At 42.3% G+C, this 24082-nt stretch overlaps 1 protein-coding gene across 1 annotated transcript in view; it reads right to left on the reverse strand.

The window, feature by feature from the left end:
• The window catches only part of GAD2 (glutamate decarboxylase 2), an 89836-nt gene that overhangs the window by 20280 nt on the left and 45474 nt on the right, over positions 1–24082 (reverse strand). Inside the window, exons 9-12 of the mRNA XM_025463912.3 lie at positions 13346–13400; positions 11395–11511; positions 8838–8902; positions 2134–2212 (exon numbers count right to left, since the gene is read on the reverse strand). Coding sequence (XP_025319697.1) covers positions 2134–2212; positions 8838–8902; positions 11395–11511; positions 13346–13400 — 316 coding nt within the window. The remainder of the gene's footprint in view (positions 1–2133; positions 2213–8837; positions 8903–11394; positions 11512–13345; positions 13401–24082) is intronic.

The raw sequence follows: 24082 nt of genomic DNA on the forward strand, positions 1-24082 counted from the left end.
TTGAAAATTGCAACGTTTCTATTTTGTTTGTCTCAGAAGCTTGGCCTGAAGCTCATTCACAAAAAAAAAGGTTCCAACAGTCATAAAGGAGACCACCCAAGAGTGTGGAATGATGGATAAAGTGGATCTGGGATAGGAAAAGCAGCTCAAAACACAGGACCTCTCAAAGGCTGGCCAAGCACCCATCTCACTGTATAAATGGATAAATAAAAGTGATGTTTTTCACATAAAGGGCCTTGATGTGATGATACTCTGATTCTAAGCCATTAAAATTATAGACCATTATGTGGCCAACTATTTTAAGTACACTCATAGTTGCTGTGCTATAAGATAGTTGCTGTAAAAGAAATTCCCATGGTCAAATAAATTTAGGAAACTATACCCTAAATCCCTTCTTCAAAGATACTTGCAATGTATATCACCATATTAAAGGCTCTGACATGCCTTGAAGTAATTAAACTTCCTTTTAACTCTTTAATCTAAAATCTCCCAGGCTTTTTTTAAACCGAGAACTCTCTTATCACAGAATACTTAATACATTATTAAGTATTTATTTATAAGTATTACATTTATTCCTTACCTCTCAATAAGGGACATGCTGTCAGAGCAACATAAACTCTTGGATTTGGAAGGGATCCTAGAGCTTTTATTTTATTCCTTCTAATGAAGGAATCCTCTTACTAATAAGTGACTGTCCAATCTCCAATCACTTCCCTTGGTGGTGAATTTATTCCTATGCAAAGCATTCATTATCTCTGGGGAAGCTTAATTTTTAGAAAAGCTTTCCTTTCATTGACCGGAAGTCAGACCTAAAATCATGGCATATTCTGACTGTGCCATCAAATCATTCTACCCAGTGCTACTGACCCAGTTCCCCAAAGCTACAAGGAAAAAATGAATCTCTTCCACTTGAGAGTCATTTAAACTGTGAAGGCTACCATTCTCCAGCCTTTTCAGTTTATTTTTCTCTTTAAATTAAACATCCTTAATTATTTCAACCATCCTTCTCACATGTTCATCAATCGTTCCCCACTGTTTGAACCCTAGCTTGATGGGGTCCCACATGCAATTTGGCATTGACCTAAGCAAACCACTCCAGGCATGCCTTATCCAGAGGACAGTGGGTAACTACCACCTTCCTCATCCTGAAACTCCACTTTTTTTTCTAACCCATTAATATTTTATGAATGCTAAGTTTCTCTTGACTCATTTTTGACTCTGCTGAGTACAACCTAATGTTCCATGCCTTTTTCACAAGTACAGTTTAGCTAAACCCATATCACTGTGGCTGATTTTCAACAAGGGTACCAAGACCTTTCAATGGAGAAAGAGTAGTCTCTTCAATAAATGGTAGTGGGAGAACTGGATATCCACACGCAAACTCTTACCTCATACCCACAAACATTAACTCAAAATGGTTCAAAGACCTAAATTTAAGAGCTAAATTTAGCTGCATTTTCTTCAGTGTTGGCAAGGATGTAGACTAAATTGGAACTCTCATCATGCTGGTAGGAAAGTAAAATGGTTCAGCGACTTTGGCAGTTCCTCAATGAGGTAAACATAGAATTACCATATGATTCAGCAATTCCATTCCTCCATTGAAAACAGGTCCATTGTTTGAAAACAGATATTCAAACAAATCATTGTACACAAATGCTCAGAGCAGCCCTATTCATAACAGCCAAAAAATAGAATTGACCCAAATGTCCACTGAAGGATGAATGGATAAACAAACTGTGGTATATTCATACAACGGAATATTGTGCAGCCACAAAAGGAATGAAATTTTGGTACACACTATGACAGAAACGAACCTTGCAAATATCATGCTACATAAAATGAGCCACACACACACACAGAATACAATATAGCTATGTATGAAACATGCCTGTCTTGTCGACTCAAAATAGAACCCTCCTTTACATGGAAATAAGAGCAGGACCATATAATTATCCTCATGAACAATTCCCCCCCCCCTTTTTTTTTTGTTTTGTTTTTTTTCAATTTCCCCTTTTTGGATATGGCTCAGCATTCTAGCTTATGAAATCATCCTGTATTCTGATTCTGCTACCACCCACATTTACTCTACCAAACTCCACTGATGGATTGGGCCATGAATCCGGAAAGACATACCTCTTCTCTAACCAGGAGAGCGGAGCACTGTAAAGGGACGCCCATCATCTTGTGTGGGTTCCATGTCACAGAGTTGGCCCTAAAGGAAAGAAACCGAGTTAAGAGGGTGGCACCTATGACAGGATCAGACTACAAGGTCCTGTGATAGGATGACAGATCTTTGAGGCTCTTATCACTGTTTCTCAGACTCCTGGATGACACTAAATTTATAGAACAAGGTATGGACTCTTAAATCTACAACCTTTTCTTCATCTACAGAGAGAGTAGGTAAGGGCAGGCATCTCATGCGGTGCCCCCTTAGCTTCCCTGGAGGAATTCAGCCAGGCTCCGTGTGGTCTGAGAGCCCCTGTGAGTGACTGGGATCCTCCATTCCAGGGGCCCGTCTTTGGCAGCCAAAGAGCAGGGCACCAAGCAGGTAAAGGGCCCATCCTCACATGCCTCCATTGTTCCTGGAGGCACTACCACTGTGGCCTAGAGCTCAGAGTGATGGCTCATTTCATTATTTTTTTTATTCATTAATTTTGTTCTTCTCACCCAACTTCTCCTCCTTCCTATTCAATTGATTATTACATTTTTCATATGTGTCCTTTCATAATAGCTTTTGGTTCATCCCATTTCCATCTCTTCTCTGGCCCAGAGACATCTTTCTAGACCACAGGTGGGATATGCTATGGCTCCTATAGTTTTCAATGTATTGAAATTTATTTCAATATTTTTCAATCTATTTCCAATCTTAAGTGTCCTGATATACTTGAGAAATACAATGTTCTTTCATCAGTAATAGATACTGTCGGGATTTATGCTATTTGAAAAGTCTAAACCATAGTTCTGGGTCAGATTCTTGTAATAATGATAATAATAATAATAATAATAATAATAATAATAATAATAATAATGCCACCAAGGGTGAGTGCAGGCCATGTGTTTAGTCTTGTGTCTTTGCTCAATCTCATACCCATTTTTCATTTTCATGACACCATTTTCATCACATCAGATTATTTTTTATTCTCAGAAAATTCTATTCTCATGCTCCTGGGTCTCTAAATGCTATTTCCTCTTCTTGGAATGTCATCTCTCTTTGCTTAGCTTGGTTAAATCTTACTTATTCTTTAAAGCCCAGATAAAGTGTTATTTTCTCTGCAGACTTCAACTTCATTCAACTTCTTTCCTTCTCTCCTGCTGAACTGCTCCAACCGGTTTGTCCCCTAGCTCCAGGGAAAGCAAGTGTTCCCTCCACAAGTGAGTTCCCATCTCTTACTTCATATGTTTATCAGGCAAGGTGAGCCTCTGTGCATGTCTTCTGAGGGCCTGAGGGATCCTTGAGAATCAGAATCATGAACATGACCTTAGTATAAACAGACTCATGTGAGGAGGGAAAGTAGAACAACCCATGGCAGCTGCCTCCAGACTGCTGCAGATTGCTGCCCCTCCTCTGGCTGAACAACAGACTTGGGCTCACCCTGCTCCCAGCACTCGAGGTGTAAGAACCTTGGGAAGAAATGAGAAGCTGGGAAAGAGCTCATTCATCTATCTGATGAATGGTGGGCATCAGCTGGTCAGTTAGAGAATGCTTACTGGCCTGGGGAACTCACCTGAATCGGCAAATAGGCCAGCTCATCTTCTAATACACAGCAAGCATTAAACAAGGTTGGCCCTTGCTACTGATTTCAGTTCTATCATTTACACACTTTGTGACATTGAGCACACATACACCACTTCTAGAATATTCTACAGCTTTAGATGGATGCCTAATCCTGATGAAACTCAGCTTTGTCAGTAATGACCCCTGATGGGGAAGAAAATAACTCTTCATTTCTCTGACTGGAGGTGGTTGTTTTGATGCAGTGGCCAACTTGTCTTTTTAGAGTAGATGCTGCCAAGGCCCATGACTACCTGTTACTGAGTTCCCTGTCCTGCCTCTCTCCCAGAGAGGTTGCCTCATAAACATGGCAAAAACCTGTGCAGAGTGATTCAGTTACATGCCCTTAATTTATTTTAGAAATGTTGGCAATTTATGAAAAACAGCCTCAAGTTCATTTAAAAATGTTTTGCTGTGGGCAGCCCTGGTGGCTCAGCGGTTTAGCGCCGCCTGCAGCCCAGGGTGTGATCCTGGAGACCCTGGATCGAGTCCCACATCAGGCTCCCTACATGAAGCCTCCTTCTCCCTCTGCCTGTGTCTCTGCCTCTCTCTCTCTCCTCTCTGTGCATTCTCATGAATAAATAAATAAAATCTTAAAAGAAAAATGTTTTGCTGTGATATTCAGTCACATGGCTTCAGTGATCTACTGTAAGTTAGAGGAAACTGCCTTCTTTATGGCTGTTTTAAGACATGTCCTTGTGCCCTCATTTGCACCTCAAACTCAGCAGACCCCACATGAACTCATTAATTTGCCCCTCCTCATCCTTCCAGATCTATTCTTTCTCTGTTTTCCTCCCACATATCCAGCTCTCAGATTTCAGCATTTTAGTAGTATCTTCTTCTTCCTGCTCTCCCAATATCACCCCTTGCAGCTCTAGTTTTTTTTTTTTTTTTTTAAAAACACCTCTGTATAAAGTGCTTTATTCTGTAGTATTTGATGCTTGTAATTTTTGAGGAAGACACTTCCTAGAGTACAGCAAGCTAATGTTAGCTCGGTCAAAGGTATCTATGATAATGTCCCTATACTTTTTAACATATTATATAAGACTGTAAAATCTGTCAAGGTGGAAAGTCTCTGGAACTTCTTAAAGCATTGGAAAATAAGGCAAAAGAATTATATACAAATAGTGTTTAAGCATTCTGTAATATACAATACTCTTCGTGTAATTAGAGTGTGACTCATCTATATAGACACACAAAATGTTTCAGAAGCAAAGGAAGTAAACAGAAGCACCAGTTCTTTAAACTACACATGGTCCTGGAGCACCTGGGTGGCTCAGTGGTTGAGCTTCTGCCTTTGGCTCAGGTCATGATCCCGGGGTCCTGGGATCAAGTCCCACATCAGGCTCCCTGCAGCTTGTGGAGAGTTCACAAGTCCTGCCCAAGGAGTCTTGGTGGAGGGTCTGCCCTCAGGGCCAAGTCTGGATCAACATCAATCCCTGAGCTGACAATCACTGCTGTAGGAGCCACTATTGTGCATGGAAAGCATTCTATTTCTCAGATTGGGAGGGGGGTGATGAAAGTCTCTGCCATAGAGCCATGGATGGTGGGGGGAGGGTGAAGAGGCAAGTCAAGACTTGGGAGGAGATGGAGGCCAAGGACCCAGTAGAAGCCACTGAGCTCTCGATTTTGTCCAGGTGAGGACAGTAGTGGCGGTAGGAGAAGCTAAGGGTGCAAACCGGGGTGGTAGCGGGGGGGAGCGACCTGAATGGATGAACCCAGCAGTGTGACTTCCATGGAACAGGACAAACATCACAAAGATCTGCTCATCTATGGGACCAAGTATAATTTTTTTTTAAGATTTTATTGATTTATTCATGAGACACACACACCCACACACACACCCACAGAGAGAGAGAGAGAGAAAGTCAGAGACATAGGCAGAGGGAGAAGCAGGCTCCATGCCGGGAGCCCGATGCAGGACTTGATCCCGGGATCACACCCTGAGCCAAAGGCAGATGCTCAACCACTGAGCCACCCAGGCATCCCTAAACTTCCTAGTCACGGCTATGAATCCCTCTCAGTCTCCAGCCAAACACCTGAACTTCCTCCATGGATCCCTTCAAACCTCCATGACCTTGCTCTTCACCTTGAACATCTACCTTCCAGTTCCACCTGATGAAACACCTATGCCCACCCTGGCACAAAGGCTTCCTTGAATAACCCTGTTTAGCAGAGATTATTCCTTTCTTTGTGCTTACCAATCAGCTCCCTGGTCTGTCTCTTGAGCCTTTACTTCCTTTGCCTTGAATTTCGATCCATCACTAACTGTCACTCTTCCCTACTAGATTCTAAGCCCTTTGAGAATAGGCTTCACACCATATTCATCTTCATGAACTCACTGGGCCTAGTGCAGCGCCTTGCCATAGTAGAGGATCGGCAACTACTGAACTGAATTTCTAAACCCCTGGCTCACAGGGCAGTAGTGAGGGCAGTAATTGGTAAGATGGCAGCAGTTGTGCCAGGACCTTAAGCTGGGCTGGCAAGCCTTGAGAGGGGACCACCACAAAGGGCAATTGCAGGCAAGCATCAGCCTGCTGTAGGGAGGGATTAAAGGAGACAGTTTCCAAGGCACGGAAGCATACCTGGGAGTGTTAAGGCTCTTGGCACACCCTCTCAGCTACACTGTCTCTAGAAAATTTGAGAGCCTGAACAAGGAAGAAAGATGCTTTCTGAGAATTTGGTAGGTCCTCAGAGGGAGTGCCAGGCAGGCTATGGTCACTTGCAGCATTTTGTTATGAGGATGGTACTCTGGGGACCCTGTGACCATTGGAGAACCTCTTAATCTGGGGATGATAATTGACCATGGTTTCTTCCATTTTAGAGTGAATCCTTGGGAAGATGTATACTTCCAAGTGAGGCAAATTTTTCCCCCTCAACTTATACCCATGCCCATGAGGCCCAGGGTTTCCACTGACCCTACAACCTTATTCACCACAGACAACGTGCCTTTCGCTAATAAGTCAGCAAGATGGATACTCTTGGATAAGTAGGTGGCAGTCCCTCATTTTTGGGACTTCATATTTGGCTATTCCACTTAGTGGATTTAGTTATAATACAGTTTCAAAATTGTGGCAATTGGAACAGACTCTGTTCCATGGTAAATGTTCTAAGCTTTGCTCTGAAATAATAGTCTTTAGTGCAAAAGTGTGTGGGTGTTTATTTTTCCAAGGCTCAGGGTAGGTAATTTAGTGAGCTTTTAAGTCATCATCGGTGGAGGACGCCCCATGGCTTTCAGCACTTGGAGTTCCAGGTGGCATTAAAAGTACAATAATAGATGCTTACTTTTTGAACCAGTCAGAAAGGAACTCATAGAAGAGAGAGTACTGTGTGCAGGCCACCTCTCTTTTGAAAGCATGAGAATTAGTTCTCATTCTGGTCATCTGAGCAGGTACCTTCCAAGCTGTTCTCTTTTTTTCATTATCTCTGTTTTGTGCATTGCCTTCTCCTTAGGTGTCTGGTTTCATAGAGATCTTCATGGCGAAAAGGAATTTGGCGTGGGAGAAACCCAGAGGATCAGAGGGAGAGGCAGACTGGCCTTCACTGGCAGGGGGCTATGTGTGCCTTCGGCCTCCCATTGCTAACAGGGCACCTGCCATCAGAGCACTGGCAGCTCTGCTTGCCAGTCACTGACCCCCGTCAGCAGACTTGGGGACTGCTACCCTGCTGACTTAGGCCTCAGCTGGACTCTAAAGTCTTCCACAAATGAGGCAGTGTGCCCCTGACTCTGCCTCAGTGACCCCTGCCCCCTCTTTCTACTCACGGGTTCTCTGCATGTGAGCGGGCCTGGGCATCGCAGAGCACACCATGTGCATTCACTCTGGCTTAGCCTGGCTGGCCGCATGACCAGTGCTGACAGGTGCTCCATGCTCCATCGGCCTCTCTCCTCATCCCAGAATGGAAATGGAGCCAGGATGTCTAGAAGCAGAGCCAGTGGGCAACTCTTCCTGGGCAGCATCTGGCTACTTGGCAGGGCATGGTGGGCACTTGGCAGCCTCTGACAAACTCAGGCTTTCTCAGTTGCCTGGAGTGTCAGAGCTCACCTCTGCTGTTGACCTGCCATGGTGTAATGGGAGAACTGGGGACATTGTGCTCCCTTTGCACATGGTCAGCAAAGCCTGAGGCTGATTTTGCATTCTATAAATTTTTTCCCTTTTCTCTTCAGACCTGAATATGTCTTATGCCAATCAGATATCACCTCCTTTAGGTTTAGCAGCTTTTCTCAATCATCTACTGCTTAATCATCTCTGGGGAAAAAAAAAGGTGCTTTGTAACCTTTTTTTTATATAAATTTTTTTTGTAAAAAAAAAAAAATTATCGTGGGAATGAAACCATGAGACAATGTTCTCACAAGTTTGTCTTGCTCTAAACTGGACGTATTAAGCCCCAAGCCCCTGCTTTCAACACTGATAAAATATAAAGTGCTCAGTTATTTATTGGTTTGCTTAAAGCAATGGATATTGTCCTTTTCTGGAACATAATAGCTATAGATCTTCTCCCTAGAAAACTATGACCTGCCAAGAGGTTTTTAAGTAACTTTGGTAGTTGGTTCAGAGATTGTAAGAAAGCCATTCCTAGGGGATCCCTGGGTGGCACAGCGGTTTGGCGCCTGCCTTTGGCCCAGGGTGCGATCCTGGAGACCCGGGATCGAATCCCACATCGGGCTCCCGGTGCATGGAGCCTGCTTCTCCCTCTGCCTATGTCTCTGCCTCTCTCTCTCTCTCTCTCTCTCTCTCTGTGACTATCATAAATTAATTAATTAATTAATTAATTAATTAATTAATTAAAAAAAAGAAGGCCATTCCTGAGACCTCTGGCCAACCACAGACTCCAGTTAGGGTTCTATACTTGAGAAACATTCCACCTGGGCTCCTTGACAGGGCATTTGACGCCTTTTTGTTGTTTACACATAATATTCATGTGTCCATGACCACACAGGTTAAGGCATACAAGCATTGTGAGAATGGACTCACCTGTGCTCTGAGAGTGCTTGGAAATTGTATGTAACTTGCTTTTCACACTTAGCTTTTACGCTTTACATTGTTAACAAGAAAAGTGGGTGTACCTCTCCACGCCGCTCAGCTTCCATTTGTGCTTCCGGGACATCAGTAATCCCCCACCCCAAGCAGCCTGCAAAAAGGAAGATCATATAAGTAACAGGGTAGCAGGTCTTTCATTGCCTAGATTTCTAAAGTTTGGTGTCCTCCAGAACAGTGAGTCTCATGGGGTGAAAGTCATCTCCTCAAGCTCAGGCAACTGAGAAGCCTGGCCACCTTCTGGCACTAGACTTTCAAAGTTTAAACTGGATGCTATTCTAAAGTTTCAGGTTCCATTTCATATTTAGACAAGTGAAAGGAGCCACACTGGGGGCATATGTCTTGTGTCCACCCAAGAAGGGGAAAGATCCTTTCCCCAATACATCACTACCACTCACGATCCTAGTGCAGCTTGTGACGTCAGAACAAGAAAGCCTATTGTGTCCTCTGCTGAGAGTACAGAGGATGGGGTGAAGGACCCATTAAGCAGCCTCTGAGTTATAAGGAAAACTCCTTTTTTTTAAATAATAAATTTATTTTTTATTGATGTTCAATTTGCCAACATACAGAATAACACCCAGTGCTCATCCTGTCAAGTGCCCACCTCAGTGCCTGCCACCCAGTCATCCCCACCCCCCGCCATCCTCCCCTTCCACCACCCCTAGTTCGTTTCCCAGAGTTAGGAGTCTTCCATGTTGTGTCTCCCTTTCTGATATTTCCCACTTATTATAAGGAAAACTCCTTTGGCAAGTCTGGATGATTCCAGAAGGAAGAAGCAGCTTCATAATCCTATTTCAAGGGCACCGGGTGGTTCACTTGGTTAAGTGTCTGCTTTCGGCTTGGGTCATGGGATTGAGCCCCATGTCAGGCTCCCTGCTTCTCCCTCTCCCTACCAATCCCTCTGCTTATGCTCTCTCTCTGTGTGTCAAATAAATAAATGAAATCTTTTTTAAAAATCCTATTTCACTAATAACGTACTTTAGGATAAGATAATTTCAAAGAAAGAAAGAAAAAGGAAGGAAGGAAGGAAGGAAGGAAGGAAGGAAGGAAGGAAGAAGGAAGGAAGAAAGAAAGAAAGAAAGAAAGAAAGAAAGAAAGAAAGAAAGAAAGAAAGAAAGAGAATTTGTTGAGTGGCTAGAACATGTCTCTTAAAAATCTTTACTCAAGTTTGAAGATTTAAATTAGTATAGTGATATAGTGATTTCTTTAATAGTATGATGTTAAGATGGAGATTCATTGGAAAATGTTGGCCTTATTTGTGGGTGAAAATAATCCCAGGATAATTTTTAAAGAAAAAAAAAAAACACGTGTTAGGGTATAATTGCCTTTTTTTAAAAAGTTTGTTGTAACTTCAGTTCTTTTACACTTTGAAAAATTACCCAATTTTCCAAATGTGTAATATTTTAAGATTTTCTTTAATTACACAGAGTATAAACATTTAAGATAATAAGTGATAAACTTGGTAGGTTCCAAAGAAAGCACATACAATTGGTCAAAAGATCTAGCTCTATGTTAAGTAGAAATCCTAGAGGAGAGACCACAGTACCTGCTGGTTCAGGACACACAGACATTGTTATTTTTAAAGTTGTCAGGATAATCCTCTTCCTGAATCAGCTAACAAGGTTTAATAAGCTTTCCACTTCCAAGACCTGAGTCACGATGGTACTTGGATTGTTCAACTTAGTGTCTTCATTTGTAAAACCAATGGAATGTCTGGTAGCCTAATGAACAACTCATATTGTGAATCATGGAAGGAAAAGAAGACTGGTAACCACTCTACAGGATGACATTGGGATAATGGAAATCTACCTGGTTCAGCCTTAGGTAGTAATAGTAGATTAGTAACAAACAGTTTGCAGATAACAGCTGATCCTTGAACCACACTTGGAGTGATTCTGGTTTAAGTTTAAGTTTCTTCAATTTGTCCTTCTAAATCTGGACATTTTTTCATTTGAAGATGTTTTGATGGGCACATCTTCATTTAATGTGACTAGGCCTGGAGTAACATTTCAAATATAATTTATCTTTTCAGCTGGCCCAGCTAAGAAATTGGCAATTTGGTGACCCATACTTCTAGCAAGTCTTCTTTCCTCTTCAAATATACAAATACCCGACTTGAGTTTAAGTTTTTTATCTTCTGAGTTTCCTATGCAAATGTAACTCTTTTTGCCTTTTTGATCATCCTTAGAGGGAAATACAATCTACATGTGTGTGGCTGTGTATGTGTGTGTGGAGGCTACATTCCTCCAAGGATGTTATGGGCTGATGATGATTTAAGAACTAAGTACTCAGCTTGGATGCTGGTCATAGAAATAAGATTATTATCATATTGGGAACATTAAGGCAAATCAGCCTCTGACTTCCTCCAGTCAATGTTGTATACTGTGTGGATCATGTGCCACTTTGTCTCTGCACTCTTCAAAAGCTTAAATATCCCCATTCTGAAAACAGGCTCCCAAGGGACAGACAGAGAGAAAGAGAGAAAAAGAGAGAGAGAGAGAGAGAGAAACAGGTTTCATTCCATGAGCCCTGAATGAATAAGTAAGTGCAAGGACACTTTGGTGGCAGTCCCTATGGGATACTCACATCCACATGCATCCAGATCTTGTACTTTTTACAAATGTCAGCAACTGCTAAGAGGGGGTCGAATGCTCCATACACGGTGGTCCCAGCTGTGGCGCTCACAAGGAAAGGAACAAATCCCTAGACAAATGAGAAAGCCCCAAATAACGTCAAATAGGGCATCAGTATTTTTTTTTTAGCTAATAAAAACAGTGGATATTCTCCCTCTGTCACACACTTCTCCAGTTTTGGAAACATCACAAGGATTGTTGGCCCCTTGGAACCTGGGAGGATATTCACTCTCCAAGATCTGGCTTCTCCAGGCCATTCTTGGACCTGCCAGTTGCCTTATAGAAACAGACACTTTGGTTCTGGTGACACTGGACCCAGAAGGGAAGAAGCTGACATTGGACCCAAAAGGGAAGAAGCTTTATGGTGCCCCCAAGCCATTTATATATTCCAGATGGATATGCTCCCTACTTTGCTCACTTTCTAGTCTTCCTTTTGCAAATTAGTCTCCTAGTGTGAGCAGACAAAAGAACAAAGAGAAGGAAATCCGAAGGGCTCATTATTCCTATTTGGAAAATCCTCAGATAATCTATTTGTTATCTTAGAGGGAAGAGTTCATGTGGGACTAGACAATAAGCCATTACTTTTATCCATCTAAGTAGTCCTCGGTCTGTCTGGCCCTGGCTAAATGGAAATTGCTAGAAGGTAGAAGAATGCCTCAAACAGAATGAATAGAGCCGTGATGTGACAGGATGTTACAGAGTCAGGCTTTAGGTGGCAGCAAAGGTTTAATCTTGTGGTGTATGCTACTAGAAGTGTCCTAGTACAGGAACAAGGGGACTCCTGCTGCCACTTTGTAGGGAAAAAAAGGCATATTAAAAGAAATAATTATTCCTAAGCTGATATTAATAAAATGCACATGTAAATAAAAGTTACACTAAGGGAGTTCTACAAGCAAGCTCTCTGGTTTGCAAACCATCCAGGGAAATAAATGACTTTCTAGAGCTTTGTGGGAATCTTTCACAGGTCTCCAGAACTTGCTGCTTCTCAGACTTCTAAATTGCTTGCCACAGAAGAAGATTCTTGGAGAGCCAATCATAACCATATTCCTAGGCAGGAAAAATTGGCTCCTTTTAAACAACCACACCACACGGTAACATGTGCTGCATTAGCAGTGTGATATTTTCCACCCGTGAAAATGATCTTTCAAATGTATGTCTGTTTAATGCCAATGCTCAGCACACAGAGGACAAATGCTGTAGAAAGTCCTATAGCATCACTGTGTATATTATCACAGTGTACATTATTTAATCAGCAACTTAGATCTTTCTGGAGCAGAGCCTAGAACTCAGAGAAATAAATAATGACTCGACTCAAAAATTCTATACTCTCAGGAAAGCTGGGAGGTTGAGAATTAGGTCTTCTTTTTTTTTTTTTTAAAGATTTATTTATTTATTTATGATAGACAGAGAGAGAGAGAGAGGCAGAGACACAGGAGGAGGGAGAAGCAGGCTTCATGCTGGGAGCCCGACGCGGGACTCGATCCCCGGACTCCAGGATCGCGCCCTGGGCGAAAGGCAGGCGTTAAACTGCTGAGCCACCCAGGGATCCCCTAGGTCTTCTTTTTAAAGCAAAACCAAAGTGGGGGCACCTGGGTGGCTCAGTCAGTAAAGCATCTGACTCTTGATTTTGGCTCAGGTCATGATCTCAGGGTTGTGAGATCGAGCCCTGGGTTGAGTTCTACACTGCTTGGGTGTAGAGCCTGCTTGGGAGTCTCTCTCCTCTTCCTCTGCCCCCCAGTACAACACCCCCCCCAAAAAACAAACAAAACAAAACAAAACAAAACCCTCCAAAACCCCAAAAACAAACCAAAAAAGCAATACCAAAGTATGTTCTCCACTGGATGGAAACAGAAATAATGTGCTTTTAGCCTGTTATAGGCTAGATTAACTCCCTACAAACTTACTTTTTGTTTGGCTTCAAGGATCCTTCTTTCAAGATCAGATGGGACCATTTTCCCCCTGGAAGGAAAAATAAATACATTATAGGTTTGCTTCAAATACTTTGTTGTCTTTACAAGTAGCCACATCAGGGTCAAATTTCAACCCTAAACTGTTGCTAATAATGATTTGTCATAACAACTCCTTGGCTGTTTCCAGGAAGAAATGCAGTTCCTCCCTGAATGATGCATGATGTAATTTCTGACACATTTAGGAGACTCCTGACCACACTGTGCTGTTAGAACAGCCACATATCCCACCATGGTGCACAGAACCTGCTTCTTGGGTCATCCTCTAAACTCGCTTAAAACAAGCCTGTTTTGGCACAAGCCACTTGGCAATGAAAGGAAAGAGCAGGAAAAAGATTTGTGTTCCTCATCTCCGAATGAATGGCGCTGCAATTTCACATACAGATGACGTGCCAAGAAGAGAAATCCATTCTGAAATGAATGAAAATATTAAGTAAAAAAGCTACCTAATCACATTCTAAGTGCTAAAAGCATAAAGCCAGCCAAGAAAACATGGGCGCAAATTTCAAACATTTAGATGCATGGGCTTTGGAAAAAGAAACATCCTTTTATCCCTGAAATGTTTCTTTCCTAAAATAAAAACACAGATAGTGCTTTGCTCATTATAAAAGCCCATTATTATAATAATCAAAGCAGTTGGTTTCTACAAGAAGCTAAATGTAACTAGATGCGTAATCTTAGTCAAGTTACTTGATTTTTCTGTGCCTATTATTACTGTCCCTGGAACATAGTAATAATAAAATTACTTATGTAGTTATGAGGTTTGAAAGAGTTAATACATGCAAAATTATTTTAAAAGCACTTGGCATGTGGGAAGCATTCCATAAATGTTAACTTTCATTGTTGAGATTGTTATGTATTATGACATTCATCTTCCAAGACATTGGAGGAAAAATGGGGAAAGGACAAAGTAGCTGCATGCTGCCAGAGGCAGTAAAATATTCTTCACACCAAAATAGCTCTCTCGAGGTTGCAAAACTGACTTAACTTTTCACATCAGGGTCATCGATCTAGGTTTTTAAAGGGCAATTTTGAAAAATAAATTATGGGTAGGAGGTTGTCACAGTAAATGGCTGGGAGACACTACTGGCATTTAGGGAGCAGTGGGGGGGGGGCTGCTTGAAGGAGGGGGTTTAGTGTGTGTTGCTAGTTCAATAATCCATTCCTGGCTGTCCCTGTGATTTTAGGCATAGAGGGAGCATTGGGCTACTTCAGTACATCTTCTAAGCTTTGCATACTGAAATATGGTATTTTATTATAAGTTACTTTCCTAACACTCACTTTATAAAAATAATTTGGGCATTATATAGTAAGTAGTAAGTTATATTTTCTGTGATTTTCATTTCAGGCTCATAGAGGAAGCACTGCAAAATAGTTGGAATATAAAGTAGACATTAGGCCCCAAAGCCTTTAAGAACCACTAATTTATGTGAAGCTGTTTTCTAAAGAAAGGCAGTTAAAATGCAATTATCTGGCAACAGTAATGGACAAGTTACCAGTGATTAGTCAGGCTGGATTGGAACAAAGGACAGTGAACATACATTTGGTGCTTAGGGTGTGATTCCAGTTCAGAGCAACCCACCTCTGGGGAACATCTGTGGGATGGGGCTTCTGAAAGAAGGACAGAGGGAATGGAAAGGCAAAGTGATGGGGTCAGGGAAAGGAGCTCACTCCCTATATCTCTCCCCCTACTTCACAGCTTGGCTTGAGGGCATCCCACGAAGCAGTGATCTTTCCGTCTCTCTAGATCAAGCTATGCTTCAGCGTTGCTGCAGCGCTGATACAAATAAAATGTACAGCTTTCAGAAGAAATTTGGGTATTGCACTAATCTCTTACATAAAGTTTTCAGCACATTAAAGTTGCCATTGTATTTTTCTAGGTAAACATGGAAACTGAGAGGTAATTCTCAGAAACGGTTTGCAAATCCCAAATTTTACCTACTCTTCCACGTGCCAACCACCTCTCCATTGGATAGTTTTGGGTATCCTAGTTTGACAGCTGCAATTGGATCATCAAATCACATCTGGATGTTTTGTTAAGCATGAGCAGTAGGTGTCACCAAGAAGTCACAGATTAGGGTACATTATAATTGGAAGGTGCTGAAGACCTGTTTCTGGTCTAATTGTCTCATTTTTCAAATGAGGAAGCAGGCCAAGAGAAGTGAAGTGACAGTCCAAGATCAAATGTTGGTAAAAGGTTGATTGTAACTAGAAGTAAAACACCAAGCTTCCTAGAAGGGCCAAACAGATAGGAAACCTATTTAGAAAGATTGGAGACTTTCAAGATAAGATAAATCCTTGCAGATAATATCTGACTTTCCTGGATCAGAGGTGCCATTCAAGCATGCCAGGGAACCAGTAATGAACAGTCTGTTCCATTTCTCTATCGGAGTTTTGGGGCAGGTTCATCAAATAATCAAGTTCAGGCAGAAAGCGATGGTGTGGTTCTTCACGGGGCAGGTTCCAGCCTTTCCTAGGCACTCTGCCTACGTATCTGTTTTTATCCACTTAGGAACCCAGAATCTGGTGTGCTGAAGGTGGTAGATCAACATTTGTTGGAGATAATGTGACCTGAAGGCAGAAGTTCAACTCATGGGTGATATTAATATGGTTATTTTACCTTAATGACTGGCCAGATGGCTAATATGCCGCCTCTGGAGACAAAACTTTTCATCTTTCTGTCTATCTTAGAATTAGCTGAATTACTTTAGAACAATGGTTCTAAAAATTTTGTGTGCAAAAAAAATCACTTGTGTGCCTTTAAAATGCAGATTCCTTGGTCCTACTCTTAGAGATTTTGATTGAGGAGGTAGATTAATGGGGCCCGGGAATTAATTCCTTCCACAAATATGTATTGAGTGCTTACTGTGTGCCACACACTGTTGGGGGTACTGGGGTACCAGAGTAAACAGACCAGCTTCTATTCTTCAGGACTTACATACTAACAGTAACATAGTAAAATAGAGAGGCATGCATAGGAGTCTGGATTTCTAATAAGCACCCTGGATCATTCTGACCTAGATCCACATGTTGAGAAATATTGCTTTAGAAATGGATGTTTAGGGCAGCCCCAGTGGCTCAGCAGTTTAGGGGTTTAGCGCTGCCTTCAGGCTGTGGTGTGATCCTGGAGACCCAGGATTGCGTCCCACATCAGGCTTCCTACATGAAGCCTGCTTCTCCCTCTGCCTGTGTCTCTGCCTCTCTCTCTCTCTCTCTGTCATGAATAAATAAATAAAATCTTAAAAAAAAAAAAAAGAAATGGGAAGTTTAGCCTGGTAGTATTTAAATAATTGTGTGACATACTAGCCAAGTACCATTCATATGACCTATGGTTTTGAGCCATCCTGGCTGTGGGGCAAGAGCAAAAGGAGCCCCAAATACGGACTGTGCATCCTCTGACTCCCCATGTGTTGTGGGGTGAGAAAACATTTGGGTGGCAATCAGCATGGTCCTCTAGGACTAGAAGCTGTCAGGCCAGGCCAAGAGTTTCCAGACAAATATCTCTTGGTGCAGGGAGGTTTTGGATGGCAGCTGTTGCATTCTGTGTGTCTGGCCTCAAAGTATCTCCATAGCAAAAATGTGTATCATTAATGTTCACATGTCCCAGCCTTTACTCACACAATTAAGTAGTGACTGATCTTTTTGTAATGCTGTTCTCTGGTAGTTGTCAGTGTTTACAGGAGAGCCATTAAAGTGGGGACTGTTGAACAGATTTTTGCTTTGGATGTGGCTGCCTTGCACTGAGATTCCTGATTTTACAAGTCTTAAAAATTTATATAATGCTATTGGGTCAGATAACTTCACAAAATCTCCTGGGCAAAATCCCACAATAGCAGCTATTGCTGCTAGCAGGAAAATCTCCTCTTTGTGGGAAGAAGCTAAAGACACAGTGGATTTTTGGCCCAGATTCATGAAGGAGAAAGCTAGCTTACCAAAAGGAGAATGTTACTAGAGAGTTTATACCTCTAGGCAGGCATCCAAATGGTCACAAATCAGGTGCTTGACTCCTTAGTGACCCTGTTCATTGGCTCTGATGAAACTGTAGTAATTCTACAAGCTTTTTCTAAGTGAGTAGAGCTTTTCTCTGCTCACTTAGACAGAAATGTGTGCAAAGAAGAGTGGATGTGTGAATCCTTCCTGTTAGAAATTGATTGATACTACAATCCTTGCTAACAGCAACAATACTGGCAGTGATAATGAAGTGCCAGCTTCAGAGGCAGTCACCACCCTGTGCCTTATTCCACGATCTCAGAGCCTCCTGCCAACACTACAGGAGTTATTATTGTTCTGATCTTACAGACAGGGAAACTGAGGCTTGGGGAGGCAGGTGAATGTGGCTAAACCTTGGAACGTGGAGACAGAATAACCAGGTTCTTGCCCCAGGTCCTGTGCTGTGTGTACTTGAAGAATTACGTTCTTCCTTTTACTCATTCATAAAATAATGATGATATTACCTCCCCTCACAAGGTTTACATGAGGATCCAATGAGATAATAAATATAAGATACTATACAGGGCCACCTGGGTGGCTCAGTGGTTAAGTGTCTGCCTTTGTCTCAGGTCGTGATTCTGTGGTTCTGGGATCAAGTTCCACACTGGACTCCCTGTGAGGAGTCTGCTTCTCCCTCTGCCTATGTCTCTGCCTCTGTGTGTCTCTCATGAATAAATAAATAAAATCTTAAAACAAAAAGACATTATAAAGCACTGAGTATAAAACTCTGCCTACATATAGTAACCACTCAGTACACATGAGATAGTCTCATTGTTGTCATTACTAGCACTTTGGTCCTAGTGGTGTGTGACTTGCAGGATGTCACACGCCTAGTAGGTGGCAGACTGCAAACCTAGAGCTGTCTGATATCAGAACGTAGGTTCTTAGCACTGTACAATAGATGTCTTCAAAGCATTTGTGGGGTTCAAACAAAATACCTACCTGTCTGAAAGGTTGAGTTCTAGAACAATAATGATATATGTAATATTAACATGTATTGCTATATAATGATATTATGTAATATTAACACTAGGGTTTTGTGGAAGCCCTTCGAAGCGAATAGTTCCTTGATCCCAATTGTGTTTGCTATTTTCACAGTTCAGTAAAATAAAAACTTATCACCTCCTACTAAAATACATTACTCTAATATCCTTGATGATACTGTTCTTTGTAGCATAGCATCTAAATGCTAGAGAACTAACCAAAATTGCTGGGTTTTTTGTTTGTTTAGTTTTTTAACTAGTCAATGGTATGCAAAAACTATTTCTTTAACATAGATTTTGATATAGGGATGATAAAGGCAGCTCATGGACACAAGCCAATTTTCTAATTGCCAGACTGTGTGATGACTAGCAAACAAAAGTACTTGTATTATGAAACCAAACCCTCTGCCAAAAATATTTTACCATAATTACAAATAGTGAGCTTCCTTGGTCCCTTTAATATGTAGTTTGATTTGGAAAAAGAGTTTTAACTTTAACAGATAACCAAATTTTTCTCTTTTAATGTTTGTTTTCCAATATGCACAATGGGATCACTTAGTATCATGGCCAGGATATAGGAGCAGGATATTTTTGGTGATTTTTCTATCTAACTCTAGTAATTTGTATCTAATTCTAATTCTAGAGTTTTATCTAATTCTAGTTAAAAAAAAAAAAAAAAAACCTTTTTAAATTACCATCTCCAAAAGCATTTTCTTCACATACACACATACACACACTCTTACTCACTATACAACAATCCGAGTGATGTGCAACCTAGGACGCCATGATGTGGTTAGGAACTACCTTTGTTTTCATTCAAAACCTCTGGGGCCGAAGGGAGGGGGGCGGAAATCCCTGGGTGGCGCAGCGGTTTAGCGCCTGCCTTTGGCCCAGGGCGTGATCCTGGAGACCCGGGATCGAATCCCACGTTGGGCTCCCGGTGCATGGAGCCTGCTTCTCCCTCTGCCTGTCTCTGCATCTGTGTGTGTGTGTGTGTGTGTGTGTGTGTGTGTGACTATCATAAATAAAAATTAAAAAAAAAACAAAACAACAAAACACACAAAACCTCTGGGGGGGAGGGGCTAGATGGCGGAAGAGTAGGGTCCCCAATCACCTGTCCCCACCAAATTACCTAAATAACCTTCAAATCATCCTGAAAATCTACGAATTCAGCCTGATATTTAAAGAGAGAACAGCTGGAATGCTACAGTGAGAAGAGTTCACGCTTCTATCAAGAAGGAAGGAAGAAGGAAGGAAGGGGAAAAAGAAATAAAGAAACAAAAGGCCTCCAAGGGGGAGGGGCCCCGCGAGGAGCCAGGCTGAGGCCGGGGCGAGTGTCCCCAGGACAGGAGAGCCCCGTCCCGGAGAAGCAGGAGCTGCACCAACCTTCCCGGGCGGAAAGGGGCTCGCAGGGAGTTGGAGCAGGACCCAGGAGGGCGGGGATGCCCTCGGGCTCCGGGGACACTAACAGACACCTGCGCGCCCAGGAGAGTGCGCCGAGCTCCCTAAGGGCTGCAGCGCGGGCGGCGGGACCCGGAGCAGCTCGGAGGGGCTCGGGGGCGGCTCTGCGGAGGGGGCTGCGGGGCGGGAGTGAATCCAACAGGGCAGGCCCAGGAGCACAGGGCGCCGGGGACACAGCCCAGGACCCGGCCCCCTCCCCCCTCGACAGACAGAGGCCGGGAGGGCCCAGGACAGCGAGGATGCTCCTGCCCCGAGCTGAGCAGATCAGCGGCCCCGCCCCGGAGCCTCCAGGCCCTGCAGACCCTGAGCTCTGGAGTTACTGTGGGGGCTGACTCCAGGGCTCCAGAGCTGCCCCGCCACTGGGGCTGTTCCTCCTGGGGCCTCACGGGGTAAACAACCCCCACTGAGCCCTGCACCAGGTGGGGGGCTGAGCAGTTCCCCCAAGTGCTAACACCTGAAAATCAGCTCAATAGGCCCCAGCTCCCTGTGAGGAGTCTGCTTCTCACGGACAGGGGAAAAACAAATTATTGACCAAGCAGCACTGGAAAGTTCCAGGGCAAGTCGAGGGACTTACAGTATACAGAATCAGAGGATACTCCCCCTTGTTTTGTTTTGTTTTGTTTTTCTGATTTGTTTCCTTCCCCCCGTTTTTTCTTTTTCTTCTTTTTTCTTTTTTCTCTTTTTTTCTTTTTCTTTCCTTCTTTCTCTTCTCTCTTTTTCTCCTTTTCCCAATACAACTTGTTTTTGGCCACTTTGCTCTGAGCAAAATAACTAGAAGGAAAACCTCACCTCAAAAGAAAGAATCAGAAACAGTCCTCTCTCCCACAGAGTTACAAAATCTGGATTACAATTCAATGTCAGAAAGCCAATTCAGAAGCACTATTATACAGCTACTGGTGGCTCTAGAAAAAAGCATAAAGGACTCAAGAGACTTCATGACTGTAGAAATTAGATCTAATCAGGCAGAAATTAAAAATCAATTGAATGAGATGCAATCCAAACTAGAAGTCCTAACGACGAGGGTTAACGAGGTGGAAGAACGAGTGAGTGACCTAGAAGACAAGTTGATGGCAAAGAGGGAAACTGAGGAAAAAAAGAGACAAACAATTAAAAGACCATGAGGATAGATTAAGGGAAATAAATAACAGCCTGAGGAAGAAAAACCTACTTTTATTTGTTGTTGTTAAGATTTATTTATTTATTTATGATAGAGAGAGAGAGAGAGAGAGGCAGGGACACAGGAGGAGGGAGAAGCAGGCTCCATGCTGGGAGCCTGACATGGGATGCGATCCCGGGACTCCAGGATTGCGCCCTGGGCCAAAAGCAGGTGCCAAACCACTGAGCCACCCAGGGATCCCCAGAAAAACCTACGTTTAATTGGGGTTCAGAGGGTGCCAAAAGGGACAGAGGTCCAGAATATGTATTTGAACAAATCATAGCTGAAAACTTTCCTAATCTGGGAAGGGAAACAGGCATTCAATCCAGGAAATAGAGAGATCGCCCCCCTAAAATCAATAAAAACCATTCAACACCTCGACATTTAATAGTTAAGCTTGCAAATTCCAGAGATAAAGAGAAGATCCTAAAAGCAGCAAGAGACAAGAGATCCCTTACTTTTATGGGGAGGAGTATTAGGGTAACAGCAGACCTCTCCACAGAGACATGGCAGGCCAGAAAGGGCTAGCAGGATACAGTCATGGTCCTAAATGAGAAGAACATGCAGCCGAGAATACTCTATCCCCATCAAGGCTCCCATTTACAATAGAAGGAGAGATAAAGAGCTTCTAAGACAGGCAGGAACTGAAAGAATATGTGACCTCCAAACCAGCTCTGCAAGAAATTTTAAGGGGGACTCTTAAAATTCCTCCCCTTTAAGAAGAAGTCCCGTGGAACAATCCACAAAAACAGGGACTGAATAGATATCATGATGACACTAAACTCGTATCTTTCCATAGTAACTCTGAACGTGAATGGGCTTAATGACCCCATCAAAAGGCGCAGAGTGTCAGACTGGATAAAAAAGCAGGACCCATCTATTTGCTGTCAACAAGAGACTCATTTTAGACATAAGGACACCTACAGCCTGAAAATAAAAGGTTGGAGAACCATTTACCATTCGAATGGTCCTCAAAAGAAAGCAGGGGTAGCCATCCTTATGTCAGATTAACTAAAATTTACACCAAAGACTGTAGTGAGAGATGAAGAGGGACACTATATCATACTTAAAGGATCTATCCAACAAGAGGACTTAACAATCCTCAATATATATGCCCCAAATGTGGGAGCTGCCAAACATATCAATCAATTATAACCAAAATTAAGACATACTTAGATAATAATACACTTATACTGCTGACTTCAATCTAGTGCTTTCTACACTCGATAGGTCTTCTAAGCACAACATCTCCAAAGAAACGAGAGCTTTAAATGATACACTGGACCAGATGGATTTCACAGATATCTACAGAACTTTACATCCAAACGCAACTGAATACACATTCTTCTCAAGTGCACATGGAACTTTCTCCAGAATAGACCACATACTGGGTCACAAATCAGGTCTTAACCAATACCAAAAGATTGGGATCGTCCCCTGCATATTCTCAGACCATAATGCCTTGAAATTAGAACTAAATCACAACAAGAAGTTTGGGAGGACTTCAAACACGTGGAGGTTAAGGACCATCCTGCTAAAAGATGAAAGGGTCAACCAGGAAATTAAAAAGAATTAAAAAGATTCATGGAAACTAATGAGAATGAACATACAACCCTCAAAACCTTTGGGATGCAGCAAAAGCAGTCTTGAGGGTGAAATACATTCCAAAACAAGCATCCATCCAAAAACTGGAAAGAACTCAAATACAAAAGCTAACCTTACACCTAAAGGAGCTAGAGAAAAAAACAGCAAATAGATCCTACACCCAGCAGAAGAAGAGAGTTAATGAAGATTCGAGCAGAACTCAACAAAATCGAGACCAGAAGAACTGTGGAGCAGATCAACAGAACCAGGAGTTGGTTCTTTGAAAGAATTAATAAGATAGATAAACCATTAGCCAACCTTATTAAAAAGAAGAGAGAGAAGACTCAAATTAATAAAATCATGAATGAGAAAGGAGAGATCAATCAACACCAAGGAAATACAAATGATTTTAAAAACATATTATGAACAGCTATACGCCAATAAATTAGGCAATCCAGAAGAAATGGATGCATTTCTGGAAAGCCACAAACTACCAAAACTGGATCAGGAAGAAATAGAAAACCTGAACAGGCCAATAACCAGGGAGGAAATTGAAGCAGTCATCAAAAACCTCCCAAGACACAAAAGTCCAGGGCCAGATGGCTTCCCTGGGGAATTCTATCAAACATTTAAAGAAGAAACCATACCTATTCTACTAAAGCTGTTTGGAAAGATAGAAAGAGATGGAATACTTCCAAATTCGTTCTATGAGGCCAGCATCACCTTAATTCCAAAACCGGACAAAGACCCCACCAAAAAGGAGAATTATAGACCAATATCCCTCATGAACATGGATGCAAAAATTCTCAACAAGATACTGGCCAATAGGATGCAACAATACATTAAGAAAATTATACACCATGACCAAGTAGGATTTATTCCCGGGACACAAGGCTGGTTCAACACTCGTAAAACAATCAATGTGATTCATCCTATCAGCAAGAGAAAAACCAAGAACCATATGATCCTCTCAATAGATGCAGAGAAAGCATTTGACAAAATACAGCATCCATTCCTGATCAAAACTCTTCAGAGTGTAGGGATAGAGGGAACATTCCTCAACATCTTAAAAGCCATCTATGAAAAGCCCACAGCAAATATCATTCTCAATGGGGAAGCACTGGGAGCCTTTCCCCTAAGATCAGGAACAAGCAGGGATGTCCACTCTCACCACTGCTATTCAACATAGTACTAGAAGTCCTAGCCTCAGCAATCAGACAACAAAAAACATAAAAGGCATTCAAATTGGCAAAGAAGAAGTCAAAATCTCCCTCTTTGCAAATGACATGATACTTTACATAGAAAACCCAAAAGCCTCCACCCCAAGATTCCTAGAACTCATACAGCAATTTGGCAGTGTGGCAGGATACAAAATCAATGCCCAGAAGTCAGTGGCATTTCTATACAATAACAATGAGACTGAAGAAAGAGAAATTAAGGTGTAATCCCATTTACAATTGCACCAAAAGCATAAGATACCTGGGAATAAACCTAACCAAA

The sequence above is a fragment of the Canis lupus genome, chromosome 2 (assembly GCF_003254725.2).
Source record: "Canis lupus dingo isolate Sandy chromosome 2, ASM325472v2, whole genome shotgun sequence".
Taxonomy (NCBI): Eukaryota; Metazoa; Chordata; class Mammalia; order Carnivora; family Canidae; genus Canis; species Canis lupus.